Source organism: Bufo bufo, chromosome 4 (assembly GCF_905171765.1).
Source record: "Bufo bufo chromosome 4, aBufBuf1.1, whole genome shotgun sequence".
NCBI lineage: Eukaryota > Metazoa > Chordata > Amphibia > Anura > Bufonidae > Bufo > Bufo bufo.
In genome coordinates this window covers 465,834,392-465,851,402 of record NC_053392.1, presented here as the reverse complement: position 1 = coordinate 465,851,402, position 17,011 = coordinate 465,834,392, and the positions used below count along the sequence as shown (strand labels likewise).

At 38.5% G+C, this 17,011-nt stretch overlaps 1 protein-coding gene across 6 annotated transcripts in view; it reads right to left on the bottom strand.

Annotated features, from left to right (window-relative positions):
* The window catches only part of ADGRG6 (adhesion G protein-coupled receptor G6), a 167,678-nt gene that overhangs the window by 49,784 nt on the left and 100,883 nt on the right, over nt 1-17,011 (bottom strand). For 5 of the 6 annotated variants that reach the window (XM_040429479.1, XM_040429480.1, XM_040429481.1 and 2 more), the window contains one exon: nt 10,812-10,886. The exons of the other annotated variant lie outside the window; for it this stretch is intronic. In XM_040429479.1, coding sequence (XP_040285413.1) covers nt 10,812-10,886 — 75 coding nt within the window. The remainder of the gene's footprint in view (nt 1-10,811; nt 10,887-17,011) is intronic. 6 annotated transcript variants of the gene reach the window in all.

Below are 17,011 nucleotides of genomic sequence, written 5' to 3'. Positions count from 1 at the left end.
TCCGTTCTGAGAACATGTCTATTGGACTCTTGACTTCCATGCAGTATTGCCACATAATACATGTATTCTCTCAAAAGGAAGATAGCATTATTAACATTTAAATAATGCATTGATTCTTTTGAGTTTCAAAAACTGCCTGTCTCCTGCAGACAATGAAGACCTGCAATGTAAGTGTATTTTTGACCCTGGTTCCTGATGATTATTGTGCCTACAGTACTTTGATAGTTTGATAGCTGCCTTTTATTTGCTAGTGTACTTGCACTGTCTGCTATAAAACAGCTCTAAATTGTGATCTATGTCAAACTCACAAGTGTTATTACAAGTATATTTTACTTGGAGTGAAGCCAAATAAAACCATTTTAGGTACGTCAAATACCGGGACATGTTTTATGTCAAGTTTAAAATGAACTTTTAATTTTCCTTTTTCCTAAAAAAAAAGCAAAGTGTAACTGCACTTTCAAAAATTTTGACATGTCATAGACATGGTAATACTCAGCTCATAGAAAGTCTATGAGCCCGTCTTCAGCTAAAAATGAGAGGTGGAGTTCAGCTACACGTTTCGTTTATGGTGGGGGTTTCAGTACCAATCAAAACTTCTGACATTTCTTTATGCAGTGTAAAAAGTTTTGCAACAGTGCAGTACACTTTAAGTTCTGGTAGTTACATTCAATTCTGAGATTCCGAATATTATAAACTGCTGCTTGTTTCTCAGGCAAATTGGTATTAATGATATGGCATCATCAGATATTAGTACACAATTTTTTGAGGAGACTGCAAAGAATATCGCAACATGTGCCAATGTAAAAAAAAAAAAATGATTGCTACTGATTGTCATCTAGTAAATTTTGCTCAAAACTTTCATTTATTTCTACTTAAGTAAAGTACAACTCAAGAAAGAAAATGAATACAGCTTGAATCATATGACAGGGGTCAAGTAACACAGATGAAGACTGCACCGCAATAGTTGGTGTCTACTGTTGGACCAGATACTGTACATAAGATTAGAATAAAAGGCATGATTTTTTCTTTAGAAACAGCGCCATGGGTTGTCCATGAATTGTGCTGGGTATCATAGCTCAGCTTCATTAATGGTAATGGGGCAGAAGTTCAAAGGAGACATTTTGTTCCAATATTCTAATTCTATTCTAATATTAGGCTGTGCCCATGTGGCAGCCACATGTAGATGAAAGGTCACCCACCTGCAGCAGTTAATTACCGCATGATTTTAAAGGCAAGTATGGCACAACAGCCCAAAATTTGTGCATCCATTGGCTATCATCAGCGGGTGCTATTTTACCTGCATAAGTCCTCAGAAAGGCTAGAACAAAATCTTTTACAACCCACTTAAAAATAGCTTTCTTTAGCTTTTTTTTTACTCTTCAACAATGGTCTGCGGCTGTTGTTCATACTGGGCCCCAAGATGATGATGACTACTCTTTCGCAGAAACTCCATATTTTCTGTAGAAACAATGGGGCACATTTATTAAGACCGCATTTTGGTCTTAATAAAACCCCATCGCTAGTGGTAAATCATCAAAGTTATGAAGAGGCTCAGGCCTCTACATAACTCTTGCGGAACCACCGCCACTTCTTAACATAAGACAGCTTTCGAGCTGTTTTACATTTAAACCGTTTTCTACTCTTGAAACAGGCTGGCTCATCCCCTTCCACACCACCCCCACTTTTTTAGACCCGCCGTGAGTGGGGAGAAGTTGCAGATTACAGGGCAACTAGCTGTTGCGCCACAATCTGCACCTGAAATACTCCAAACTTAGGCGTATTTCAGCTTGATAAATGACCCCCAATGTCTTCTCCATTCCCTATTTAGAAGGGTTTTTTTATGTGCAGAAAGGTTCCTATTTTAACAGTAATTATGATGAATTAAGGTCTTAAGTCAGCATATTACCTGAAAGATTTAAATGACATTTAGTCACGCATAGTCACATGTAAAGTGGAGACATCTACAAAATTGATTCCAGCAGGATATGCATCAGTCTTTTCTTTTACTATGTTCTTAGCTTTGGGCTGTAAGAATTACCTCCCCGCTGCTTTATAACATAAATACCGCACATTGAAGGTACTCATAAATACAAATCTAACATCTTTCTTTAAGTCTCTTGATGCATTTATTTTCTACATTTGTAAATAGTGGAAGTGTGTACAAAAAGCTATAAATCAAGCTATGATGGTGTGTTTACATGCAATAGATTTCTTCTGTATGCGTACTTTATTATAGGGAATGCAAAAGTGGCGGCTTCTAAAGCAGTATCATGTATAAGCATCCAGTAAAAATCAGCAAAAGCTGTTATTACAGTTTGACAATATTATGAAATAAAAATCTCACAACCCTTAAAGTTGTTCTCCAACCGTTAAATGTCATTTTAATATAATTCAGCATGAAAAGCTGGTTAAATTTGCAAGTAGCTTTATTACTAAAATGCTCCAATTGTGAGATATTTACTAAAGATGAGCGAATCAACTTCAGATGGTACATCCAAAGTCACTTTGCTAAAAAAATCCTTCTAATACTGTACGGAGATCCTTCTCCGTACAGTATTAGAATGTATGGGCTCCGATGAACCAAAGTTATTTCTTCGCGAAGTCTGGCGAGACTTCATATAATAACTTCTGTAATTAATTATTACAGTGAAAAACTTTTGAACAATACTTAGTACTTAGGTTCAGTTCCAAGGTACCACTCGGAACCAAACCCGAGTTCGGTTCAAAGATTTTTCACTGTAATAATTAATTACTGAAGTTATTATATGAAGTCTCGCCAGACTTCGCGAAGAAATAACTTCGGTTCATCGGAGCCCATACATTCTAATACTGTACGGAGAAGGATCTCCGTACAGTATTAGAATAAAAATTTTTGCAAAGTGACTTCGGATGTACCATTCGAAGTCGATTCGCTGATCTGTAATATTTACTTTATTTCATGTCGGATCCAAGTTGGATTCTTTTTTTGCGACTGTTGCAGTTGCAGCAAATCTCATTGCGACACCATTGAAATACATTATTTGTAATGTCCCATGACAATTGTCGCCATGTATCCATAACCTTTTGCGTTGCGTCGCTTCCTGTCGTACGGCACATGTTACCATATATCTATACCCTATAATGCTTATTGATTTTTATCTAGATAGGTTCATAAGAGTTATATTAATCTATATGGGTTTTTAATTCCTGGCACAAATCCTATTGCAATGTTTCCATTATTAGGTCAAATGTATGCACTATTAGTTTTATATTTAGTCTGTATTACTTAACTGTTGCAACATGTAATAATTGGTAAAGCTAGTTTTACTTTAATAAGTAAAGGTACGTAGTTACTAAAAGATCCAATGTACACATATGGACAAAGTAAGACCCATATAATATTTATCCACTATATCCACATGTGAATATTATAGTTATATTAGAGTAAGCAGTGTGTTGTGTAAGTCAAGCTACAGTAAGTCCGGTTCTGTAATTCAATTGCATTCCAATGCTGTGCTAGGACAATCCATCAGTAAAATGTATTCAGAGGACTCCAGTGCTCACACACATAAATGAAAGGACTCAAGGAGGAGTCCCCTCAATGCATTTTACTGTTGGCTTTTTGGAGCACAGTGTTAGAATGTGAGTATGAAGCTAACAATTACATAACTGGACTTGGCATCACTTTTACTATACACCTCTTACTCTAGTTTGGGGGGGGGGCATATTGAAGCTGACAGATTCTCTTTAAATATGACCTGTCATGTCCTTAAAGAACTATAACTGGCCGCATACTTTTACAAGTGCATCCTTACTTGTTCCCTTTTTTTAATTCTAATATCCCCTGAGCTATTAGTTACTAAGTAATTGTCAGCTGGGTGGTGTCCACTGCCTAGTGTCAATGGCTGAAGTGAAACTCCATTGACACGGGGCAGTGGAGACTGTGCATCTGACAATTCACTAATATCAGATGCCAAAACTGATGGCACCATTTGAAGCTAGAACAGAAAAAAACTGAATGCCAGAAATAGTGAAGAGCCATCTGTAAAGGTACCGTATGCAGCCAGCTTTAGTTCTCTTAGGATATGAAAAGTCGTCCTTAAAGAGTCAATATTGATATAACTGACATAAGTAAATGCACACAGGTCGAATTTGGTGCAAAAATATTCTGCACCAAATCTATAAAAGTTCCCAATAAGTCTGCAGTGGCAAAGTGGATTTACCACTGTAGATTTTCCTGTGATACCTGAAAAAAAAAAATCTGCTATTGTGAAACAACAACTTATCTGCATCAAAATCTGCAACAATAGCTTTCCTTGCTAATTAATTGTGGATTATGACTTCCCCATTGAAGTCAATACGAAGAATCCACAGCAAATCTGTAAAAAAAATCTACAAATACACAACGACATGCTGTGGGATAAATTTTCTCAGAACGCTGAAGAGATTTGATAGAATGTTGTCCACTTTACTGCTACTATATTCTGCTATGGATCTTCCATTAGCAAATCCATGTGGAATATCCATACCATGTGTATTTATCCTTTTAGAGATTTCTTGCAACAACAAAAAAAAGGTAAAACTACCAAGTGACCCTAAGAGACAGCACATGACCCTTTGTCATATGAATTATTGTGTGCATTGGAAACTAATCCTGAGGGTAATAGTACATATATAAGAAAAAATAGGATTCAAATTGTGACGATTTAGGTCTGATACATTGTTACATGGAATATTTACAGTTCTAGCCCAAAATATTTATAATGATATTCAAGAGCAATTAGGTTTTAAAGTAAATGTATTGATATGCTTAAATATATATTTGTATAATACATTAAATTAGTGAAGTTTTAAATCGATAAAGTTTAAATAAAGTTTATATGAACTGAAGGTGGGGAAATATAAACATCTATCTGTCTATCTGTTTCTGTATCCACTTATCTATCTGTCTATCTATCTATCTATCTAGCAATTTGTATTTATGCTTACCTGATGAGGCCTAATGCACACAACCATATTTTCGACCCACATCCAGTTAATATTTTTTGCGGATTGGATATAGACCCAATAATTTCAATGGGGATACAAAAGATGTGGACAGTACACCATGTGCTGTCCACATCCGTTTGTCCTTTCTGTCGGCCCATTCTTGTCTGTTTTGTGGACAAGGATTGGACATTTCTAGAGAAGTAAAAAAATGGCAGCCAGAATCCGTGTTTTGCATGTGGCCTGGACCGTTCATTATATGGTGTAATCGTACAGCACATACTATGTGCTAAAAGTCATTGGGGTAATTCACCAAAGCTTTACACCTGGTTTGTGGCATAAGAAAGTAACAAATTTTGGTGCAAATGGCATTTGTCACAAAAAATTCAACTTTTTTGTGTTTTATGCTGCTCTTAGCTCATTTTTCATAAAAAGTGGCCAGAGTTTAACTGAAGGGACTGGGCCACCACAGCTGGACACATTTACAACAATTTACACCAGAAAACTGATTTAAATGATAACTAAAAAAATACTCCTACTACAATGCCTCTTAATAAATTGGTTGAATCTTCCTCCAGCAGAGTTTTTACTAAAACTGATGTGTGAAATGACCCCCAGTGTGTATTGCTGCACTATATAAGTTAGTGGGATGGGTCTAGTTTTTGTAAGAGTTGTCTTTCCTTAACTGCCATGTATAAAATGAAAAAATGTGTATAAATGGGAAGCACGTTATGTAACATACTCTATAATACACAACTGAAAAAAGTTGACATGGTGTCCAGACTTTGCAATCTCCTAAGAGTATAATCATGAATTATTACTTTTAGTGGGGGATTTATCACAGAGACACAACATAAATTGCTTTTACTTAACATTTATGTTTTCGTTATATTTATATAATTTCACCACTTAGATAAATTCCCCTTTAAAAACAATGAAAGTGCTTCAATTACATTCTGAATACTACAGCTTACTAATACTAAGTTTCTACAACAAGCACATTTATTACTACTGCAGATTTCATCAAGCAATCAACTACTAAGAAAATATGACTATCATTAAGGGGGTGTCTAGTCTATGAAAATATATCTACATACTGCTGTTAACCTCCTCTCCACAGAAACAGGTATCGTCATAGAGATGATTGCAAGAACACAGCAGGAGCTGTGGAGCCAATGTAATTGCATCAAATGGTCCATTGCTGACCAGCTTTTGACCAGTGTCATTAAAGTAATCTTCTTGAAGTGTAGTCTGATGTAAAAGTCCATTTTCTGGAGCAAGATTCTCCTTTATAAGCTCCATTAGATTGGAGTCTGGAAATCCTAATGTGGCTGATGCAAAACTATCTATACTTGTTAACAGTGTTTGCTCATAGTTTCCCACAGTGCTGATTGACCTTCCTGGATCACTGGATAAGGTTGTAATTTTCCAATAATTCCACACAGTGTTTATTAATGAGCTTGTGGTCGGAAGATTCTGGGTAACATTTACATCATTCGGGGCCTTTGTGTTTGAAGATGGTAACATGGTTTTCATAGATAGTTGGTGACCATTGTTCATGAAATGAGTTTGAGACGTAGGTGACAACTGATCATACACCAGTGGAGGTGTTGCAATATAGCTGCTGTATCCAACTTCTAATGAGTTTGCCTTACTGAGAAAATTTGTTTGCTTTAAATTATCATTGAAAGCACTATTTGCTGTCAAGATACTTATCTCACCTGCTTGGTTTGATATATCTTTAATATGCAATGTCCCCTGAGGTTCAGTAAATTCTGGATGAACATTTTCTTGCGGCTCCTGCTGGTCGGGATTCAACAAAACCTGAATAGTGCATGGTATAACTTTGACTTTGTCAGCCTCAGTAGTAGAACTAGCAAGGGATGGTTGAAAAAAATGTCCTTTCATGGAAGTACTGATATCAGATTCACCTACAGGTTTTCTATCACTTACGGATAGCAGAGAAGAAAGCTTAAACTGTGTTGTGTTTTCCAAAGTGCTCATATCTAAGTTATTTGCAGATGTATTTCGAATAATAAAATCATTATCTACTGACTGGTCAATAAACTCTGTTTGCAAATAATTTAATACAGTATTTGTTGGGGCCAGGTTAAAACTAGTGTTCATATGTAAAAGTCCTTTATTCACAGCATTAGATTCAACTATGTGACTCCTAGACACTAAATACAACTTTTCAGCTTCCAAAAAATCATCCTCACCAGAATACTCCACAGCATCAACTTGTTTTTCATAGTCAGTGATCTCAGCAGTTTGGCATGGGGTAACTATTTTACTAGTTGAAGTATCAAATGGAAGTTCAGTGGTTGGACCATCCATGTACAATTCAAAATTGGATTTCTCATAGTTTGGTGTAAAGTACTTCCACTGAGAATCAGACACTTCATAACTTGAGGTCAATAAATTGTACTCCTCTTCCTGTTTTGAATTCAGAACACCACTGTTTTCTGCTTCAGGCAAAGTCATAGTTTGCCTATTTGAGGGCAAACCATCTATATTTAAGACTGTACTATATAATCCTTCATGATCTAATGTTCGTGTTGGTGACAACTCTTCTGTCGTACTTTGTGTTGGATATAAGATATCTTGCATATTGGTGATACTTAGATGGTGCATATTTGCTCTGTGAGCCAGTAAGCTTCCAAGAAGCAGTTTTGATTGAGTAGGTAATATATTGTACACTGTGGTACATCTGGAGACAACATCACAAGACACACTTTCTGCAAAAAGAATGTTTTGTGTATGTACAGAATGCATTACTTGATTCCTTAATATTGGAGGTGCTAAATAATTTGACTGAGTAGTATGTGCACCATTCAGAGGTTCATTAAACAAAGTGACATTAGCCTTTGCATCTTCTGTGTTTTTCAAACCATGCATTCCATAACTAGCTTGAGAACCAACAAGCCTCTCAAGCCCTCTATTATTTTTAGCTCTTTCTAACTTCAAGTACTCTTCTGTGGGTTCCACCACAGAGGACAATATATATGAGGCATTTATTAAAAATGGCAGTTTACCTGTTGTGCTGTTATTTTCAGATGAAATATCAAGAATATATTTGTCTTCAGCATTAGTATCTTGATTCCCACTTGCATAATCACTAAAGAGATACTCTGCCATTTTACTGTACTCATTGCTGTGCTTTACAATGATTTTAGCATTCAAGGGTGGAGTAAAATTGTAAAAATTTGGCCTAATCCATTGTGACCACCATGTTTGATTCAAACTATTATTATTAATGTTGCTAATCTGTGTACTACTGAAAAACATATTATCCGGTTCCTTCACAGAAATATTTTGCCCTTCATCTTTACTTCCAGAACCTCTTGTCTCCATTTGTGAGACTTCATCTCTGCCAAACAACAGAGAAGGCCACTTGCTTGGAATATTACTAAAAAACACTTTGTTAGTAGACTCGTTGTCTTTGGTTGCTTCATCCACTGTAGTGACCATTGTTGTTATCCTATGACTTGTAGATGAAAGTGAAGGAGTTGTCCTTAACCAGAAGTTGATATGGATTTTGCTTGTACTTTTTTCTGAAGATGCTGGTCTTTGCTTTACTGGCCACACAATCGGAGTAGAAATAATCCCTATACTTCTTACACCTTTTATTTTTGAGTCTTGCATTTGTAGTTGCCATCCTTCCCAAGGATGTGTAACCGTGTTTCTCTTCATTCTGATGGGAAATGCAGCAGGGACTTTCAGTTCCTGCAGATCTGCATGTGTTCCATACAATAAATGGATTGAAAAAAAGTGGTTACTTGCAACAAAAGTACATTCCTGTCAGCTTGGCAAACTAAATTTTACTTGAAACATATGTGATTCTAAAGACTATATTAAGCACTCAACTTGATTGAATAAAAACCTAAACTTTGGTGCACCTAAGTCAAAGCTTCGTTTATATAGTAGATACTTGTATAAGCAACAATGTCCTGACAATTGTATTGACAGAATGTCTCCTAAGGCATATATGGATAAATCATATGACCTGTGGCTTCAATTTCAGTCTATTCAAAGCTACATGACTAATGTAAAATTATTCTTCTCCTAATAATTCATTCCTGTATTATGGTAGTGCCAGAGGTGGCGGCCAGTGGGCAACTGACATATGACTGAGTCATGGCTGAAAACCACATAGCCATGCAATTAGCAATTGTTTGCTATAGATCATTAAATATTGCTTGGCAATCCTTTGCTTATTGTTAATAGCTGCAGAGTTTTGTGGGTAAACCTACTGAACGAGACAGCCATTTACAATAGACAAGTCACTGACAATCAATTTTTAATTATCCATAGAAAACAGTTGAGAGTTGCATGGTCATGTGGGTAACTATGTCGCAGGCACAGCTCAACAGCCCACCAGTGGCCATGTATGGTCCTATCCTTACAGTAGGATTGTTGACCAAAAAAGCGAGTGATTCTACTAACAAGTATTGCTATAAATGCATATTCTGAACAGAGTGGAGGTTTGCTTTCGATCACCAAAAGTGAACCTCACATTTCTGCTTTATCCAAACATATAAACAACTTTATTAAATTGAACTATTCATTGGTTAATGCTATGTCAGCAATTGTATTGGTTTTTCAATGTCATTGCTAAACTATACCTGAACTGCAAATGCTTAAAAGGTTTATCTGGTTCAGAAAACCCATTTTCAAATACAGTATTCTGGCATTCTAATAGAGATGAGTCACATTCGGGACCCTGCTCTATTAGTCACAGTGGAGAATGGCTTCAAAGAGCATTCCTTATGCATAGCCCATGGATTTCAATATACAGTACACTGTGAAAGGCTTTATTTCCTTAGATTACCATACAGTTTATAGCTGATCTCTGGTATTTCCAGCAGTAGGACACCCTGTGACAAATTTATTTTCAGGGGGGGCCTCTTCTGACAAGAAAATGTTTAAAGCAGGCAACTATTTTAAGTATAAATTTGCTTTAGTAAGTTTATTTGGTCTGTAAAATACTTTCATTGTAATTTATTACAATATTAATTTCTTTAGAAATTCATATTAGATTTGCATTTGACACAAAGGTCTAGTTGATGAAAACAAAGACAGTATCTACAGTACATGACACTTTCCAAAGAAAAAGCTAACAATGTCTACATTATATAGTGATAGGGGCACACTATTACTTATAAAAGGCCCATAGCTGGTGGTTGATCCGCTGAAGTTATGAAGAGCCGCCGATCTCTTCTTCAGCGCATCGAGTGCCAGTTCTAAATCTAGAACAGCTTCTGAGCTGTCTTACATTTAGACCTTTTTCTACACCTGAAACAGGCATAGAACATGGTAAATCAGACGGTCCCAGTGGCCCGTCCCCTTCTCCGCCCACGTCCACAGTTTTAGACCTAGCGTGAGCGGGGAGAAGTCGCAGATAGCATGCAACTAACTGTTGTGCCACCATCTGCACCTGAAATACGCCTAATTTAGGCGTATTTCAGATTAGTAAATGAGCCCCATAATCCTTAAATGTTCATTATACAAAGAATACTATTCTGTCAAGACAAACATATACTGCAATTCGGTAACACTAAATACATAAGCAAATCCAACAAGCATAAGATGACTTGGTCAACATAATTTGCATCCAAATGCATATGCAGTGTGTAAAAAGTAATATACAATGCTTATGGATAAAAGTCCAGTCTCTCTGCAAAGATAAGTTTGACACTTCAGTTTCTTAGAGCATTAGCTCTGTCCCAATATGAAATGCATAGTACAAATGTATACTCTAAATAAAAATAATGTACTAGATTATAAATATAGACAATTATGCTGGTAAATATAATGGTAGATATATTATAATATGGGTCTCTTACCAGACTCTGGGTTATCTGTGCTGTTAGTAGTCATGTTAGTAGTTATCATAGTGGATGGTGAAGCTGTTACCGTAGCTGGGAAAAACACAATAAAATGTGAGCTTGAGTGGTGACTATATGGATCTACTAATTAGGTAAAGCATTGCATGTGACAATATAAAACAGCAATCTAGGCAGGTAAGTTACTGTGTAATAAAGCATTAGGTGCAATTCAATAATCTGCATATTATGCATAGATGTATGCACAAGGATGTGTAAACCATTGTGGGGAGCAAAGCAACTATATTTAGCGTATGTTCCCACATGCCAAATTTGTTGCAGAAATGTTTGCCACTGTTCCATACATCTGAATGAGGCTTGTATTCAGATGTACAGTATGGAAAGGATTTAGTAAATTATGACATATGTGAACATACCTTACTTAACCTGTGGGCAAACTGTATACAATATATAAATTGTAAGAAGGTATGTGTCACCAAGGTTCCTCGGTGAAGTAAGAGCCGGTATTTTATGTGTCAGAAGCAGCTATTGCAAATTGACACCTTGAGATTTAGCATGGCTGTCATAGCTGATCCAGGACGGCTCTTACTGGGAGTAGTCAAAGTGCTGGGTAGGTGACTACTCCCCATGTTCCTGGCTGTTTTTTGCCAGGCAAAAAAAACAACCAGCACTGCCAGGTGTGTGGATTTACCTCCCTCTGACAGTGGAGCTCAGAAGTCTGTGTGCTGTGAACTGAGGGCTGTGCTGGGATTTGAGGTTTGAGCCGGGCTGGAGGACTCAGGCCCCTCTAAAGGTGAACAGGCCACCTATGGACTTGATGAGACTTTACTGCTAACAGGGTGTGAATTAACACCCAGTAGAAAAGGTGACTTTTATTGTTTATGGACTTTCCTTGTATGTGAACAAATACAAAGCCACCTGTGTTTTGTGATACACCTTATCTGCATTTTGTTATACACCAATGTGTGAATAAACACCACTGTTTGATTCAAGAACTGTGTACTTTGCCTCTATACTGCATCCGCTAGTCCTAACCACCAGAGCAAACTATATGTATATATATATATATATATATATATATATAAAACAGATCTTTCTATTGAGATGGGGGCCAAAGCCAAAGGCCAAGGCAACCTTATTAGAGAGAGTTGAATAAATTAGGAGTGAGCATGCAGCATGATAATTATTTATCAGTGTTATTGAACATGCATTCTTTTTCCTAAAGAATAAATTGCAGAATAAGTAGCAGAGAAATAAATATACATGTTAAAATAATAAAGAGACACTACAGGTGTCAGATCATAACTTCTTTCATTGTTACTACATACATCACCTATTAATATTTCAAAAACAAACTGTTCTTGAAGATCTACTTTTAATTGAAGCAGCATGTTACTGTTAGTAAAGATAAAATCTATAAGGCTACTTTCACACTAGCGTGAATATTTTAAGGTATTGAGATCCATAATAGGTTCGGTCTCAATACCGGAAAAAAACGCTTCAGTTTTGTCCCCATTCATTGTCAATGGGGACAAAAACGTAACTGAACAGAACGGAATGCTTCAAAATGCATTTGAGTCTGTTCTCATACCGGAGAGCAAACCGCAGCATGCTGCGGTTTGCTTTCAGTCCTGAGATGCGGAGCAAGACGTATCAGTCATGACCCACAATGTATGTCAATGGGGACGGATCTGACACAATAGAAAACGGATTCGTCCCCCATTGACTTTCAGTGGAGTTCATGACGGATCCGTCTTGGCTATGTTAAAGATAACACAACCGGATCCGTTCATAACGGATGCAGACGGTTGTATCAGTAACGGAAGTGTTTTTGCTGAACCCTGCCGGATCCAACAAAAATGCTAGTGTGAAAGTAGCCTTATATCTGTAATATATTTTCATCAGCTCTTTGTTGTTTTCAATTTTCAGATAAAAAGACTACGGTACAGAAAAAAAAAATCTTCTTTTACTACCTGAAGACAGAAATCAAGCAGGACAAATAGGTTAATTTCTGTTACTGAATATTACGTTTGTTAAATATGTACACATGGATGAACTGGTGTGTAGATGTGACTGAATGAATTCAAGGGCACCTCTGTTTATTTGGTCATTAACATTTAATTATATTCTTTATTATTATGTGACCTCCTAATACAAAATTAAACCCACATTTCAAATGTACTCAAAATATATAAATATAGACATAACTACTATAAAACTGAAAACAATCATTTTCAATACAAAATGTTAACAAATGTATTTTAAAAATATTCAACATTTTATGGAATTTCCCCCAAAAAATAAAAAATAATTCAAAAGCAGTTAGTGGCTCATTCAGGTACCTTTAGGCAATTATGAATTAGAATACACAATTATATAAAGCGTAATCAGTGTAGAAGTGAAAACAGGCAGCGGCACTCACCCGTGTGTAGTAGACAGCTTTATTTCTCAAAGTTACATGAGGCAGGGGGCGGACAGATCCAGAGCACGCATTGAACAGCGGCGGCCGTTTCGCGCTACATGCGCTTCTTCTGGCTGTGCGTCAATGCGTGCTTGCGCATCGCTCCTTTTAAATGCTGGCGCAGGCCGTTGCCATGGAAATTGACAACCCAGGCTGCGTCTGCATAAAGGGAATGACTGAAAATACTATAAATGTGAGTATAAAAACAATGACATGTGCAACGTCATGGATCATAAACAATACAAACACTATGACAATATGCTAATACATAAGATATTATAAAAAGGGGCTGAGATCGTTCCTGTCATTCATACCCAGTTCCCCTAGGGCTTGTGTATGTAGTACCCATCTAGCCTCTCTCTGTAGGAGTAGACGATGTCTGTCTCCTCCTTGTGGGGGCGTGGGTACGGTTTCTAAACCTGAGAAGGAGATACAGCTGATGTCACCATCATGGGCTCTTCTCACATGTTCTATGAGTCTCGGACATCCTTTTCCTGTCCTAATGGAATTAAAATGTTCCCTGACTCGTTCATAAAGGTATCTTATCGTCTTCCCGATGTAGAAGCGTCCACACGTGCACAATAGTAAATATACTACGTAAGTACTGCGGCAATTGATAAAGGTATTAACTTTGTGTGAAATGCCGGCAAACTCAACACATTTCTTCTGAGAATTACTAGTGCACAGTGAGCAGCTTCCACACCTGAAGTTGCCCTTGGGAAGGTTACTATTAAGCCAGTTCTTGCTCCTATCTGATTGGAACCTACTCCTGACAAGCTTGTCTTTCACAGTATGACTCCTTCTAAAGGAAATCAGGGGTTTCTGCTGTGTCAATTCATTTAGAGTTGCATCCCTTCTTAAGACGTCCCAATTTTTAAATATGACTGACCGTATGCGTTCAGCCATAGGGCTGTACTTAAATGAAAATGCAAATCTGGCGCTCTTTTTCCCCCTTTTGGTCTGATCCTTTTTCTCATATCCACTTTTCAGAAGACTATCTTGTGTGAAGTTTTGTTCCACTCGTTCCATCTCCCTCTCTAGTACCTTTTCCGGATAGCCTCTCCTAACCAGTCGCTGTTTAAGATCCTGAGCCTGTCTGTGGTATCCACTGTCTGTGCTGTTGATACGTCTCAATCTAATGAATTGACCGTAAGGTACGGATTTCTTGACACTCTGTGGATGGAAGCTGTCGTGGTGGAGCAAGGAGTTGGTCGCCGTGGGCTTGCGAAAGCCCTCCGTGACCAACCCGTCGCCTTCCACCTGGACAGCCACATCCAAGAATTCTAACCTATTGCCTCCGAAATTGAGGGTAAAGGTCATGCCCATATCATTCTCATTGAGATACTTAACAAATTCACCACATTCTTGTTCTGTACCTTCCCAGACTAGAAACACATCATCTACAAAACGTAGATACGTTTTAAGCTTAGAAAGGAAAGGGTTATTGGTAGAGTAAACATACCTGTCCTCTAGTCTGGCAAGGTACATATTAGCAAATGTACAGGAGACGGGAGTCCCCATAGCCGTACCCACTCTTTGTCTGAACCACTCGTTCCCAAACTGGAAAGTATTATTAGTTAAAATAAACTTAAGTGCCTCGCCAACGAATTCACGGTATAAATCACTCTTACCCAGGTTCGCCACGATGTCAAGGACCGCCTCGACACCCGCATCATGTGGGATGCGGGTGTAGAGGCTTTCCACATCGAGGGACACCAACTGGTAGTCTTGTTGCCAGCATATCTCCCTGAGGGCTAGTAAAAAATCATTAGTGTCCCTGAGGTACGCAGGGGCGCTGGTGAGTGCTGGTCTCAAGAGCCAGTCCAAATATTTGGACAAAGGCTCGGTCGCTGAGCCAATCCCCGCGACGATAGGGCGTCCCGGGGGATGGCTCAGCGACTTGTGAACCTTGGGCAAGAAATACCAGGATGGCTTGGCTGGAGATAATGGGAAAAGTTTGTCCGACATGTTTTTGGGGAGAAAGCAATAGGTTAGAATTCTTGGATGTGGCTGTCCTGGTGGAAGGCGACGGGTTGGTCACGGAGGGCTTTCGCAAGCCCACGGCGACCAACTCCTTGCTCCACCACGACAGCTTCCATCCACAGAGTGTCAAGAAATCCGTACCTTACGGTCAATTCATTAGATTGAGACGTATCAACAGCACAGACAGTGGATACCACAGACAGGCTCAGGATCTTAAACAGCGACTGGTTAGGAGAGGCTATCCGGAAAAGGTACTAGAGAGGGAGATGGAACGAGTGGAACAAAACTTCACACAAGATAGTCTTCTGAAAAGTGGATATGAGAAAAAGGATCAGACCAAAAGGGGGAAAAAGAGCGCCAGATTTGCATTTTCATTTAAGTATAGCCCTATGGCTGAACGCATACGGTCAGTCATATTTAAAAATTGGGACGTCTTAAGAAGGGATGCAACTCTAAATGAATTGACACAGCAGAAACCCCTGATTTCCTTTAGAAGGAGTCATACTGTGAAAGACAAGCTTGTCAGGAGTAGGTTCCAATCAGATAGGAGCAAGAACTGGCTTAATAGTAACCTTCCCAAGGGCAACTTCAGGTGTGGAAGCTGCTCACTGTGCACTAGTAATTCTCAGAAGAAATGTGTTGAGTTTGCCGGCATTTCACACAAAGTTAATACCTTTATCAATTGCCGCAGTACTTACGTAGTATATTTACTATTGTGCACGTGTGGACGCTTCTACATAGGGAAGACGATAAGATGCCTGTATGAACGAGTCAGGGAACATTTTAATTCCATTAGGACAGGAAAAGGATGTCCGAGACTCATAGAACATGTGAGAAGAGCCCATGATGGTGACATTAGCTGTATCTCCTTCTCAGGTTTAGAAACCGTACCCACGCCCCCACAAGGAGGAGACAGACATCGTCTACTCCTACAGAGAGAGGCTAGATGGGTACTACGTACACAAGCCCTAGGGGAACTGGGTATGAATGACAGGAACGATCTCAGCCCCTTTTTATAATATCTTATGTATTAGCATATTGTCATAGTGTTTGTATTGTTTATGATCCATGACGTTGCACATGTCATTGTTTTTATACTCACATTTATAGTATTTTCAGTCATTCCCTTTATGCAGACGCAGCCTGGGTTGTCAATTTCCATGGCAACGGCCTGCGCCAGCATTTAAAAGGAGCGATGCGCAAGCACGCATTGACGCACAGCCAGAAGAAGCGCATGTAGCGCGAAACGGCCGCCGCTGTTCAATGCGTGCTCTGGATCTGTCCGCCCCCTGCCTGATGTAACTTTGAGAAATAAAGCTGTCTACTACACACGGGTGAGTGCCGCTGCCTGTTTTCACTTCTACACTGATTACGCCTTGTACCTCATCTGCTATGTCCAGCTGAGCACCTCCGTTCGTGTGTGTCCTCTCTCAGCCACGCCAGCGTCTCATTCTATGTGCGCCCAGCTGGTGTAGTAGTGCCGCCCCCTACCTTACTTTACTTGCACAATTATATAAAGATGGCAGTATATAGTAGTCCTGCATGCCTTAAAGGGGACCTCTCATATTGAGCATAGTACAGAGAGCATGTTATACAATAGAAGGGCTGAGCCAATTGATGTTCAGTTTTGTGGGCAAAGATTCTGTGTAAGTTTTAATCAATTCATTGAGATCTCTGCTCTTTCCCCACAAAACTACATAATCTGTACCAATCTGTTCAGCTCTTCCTGATCTACTCAGATAGGACTACAAGTTCA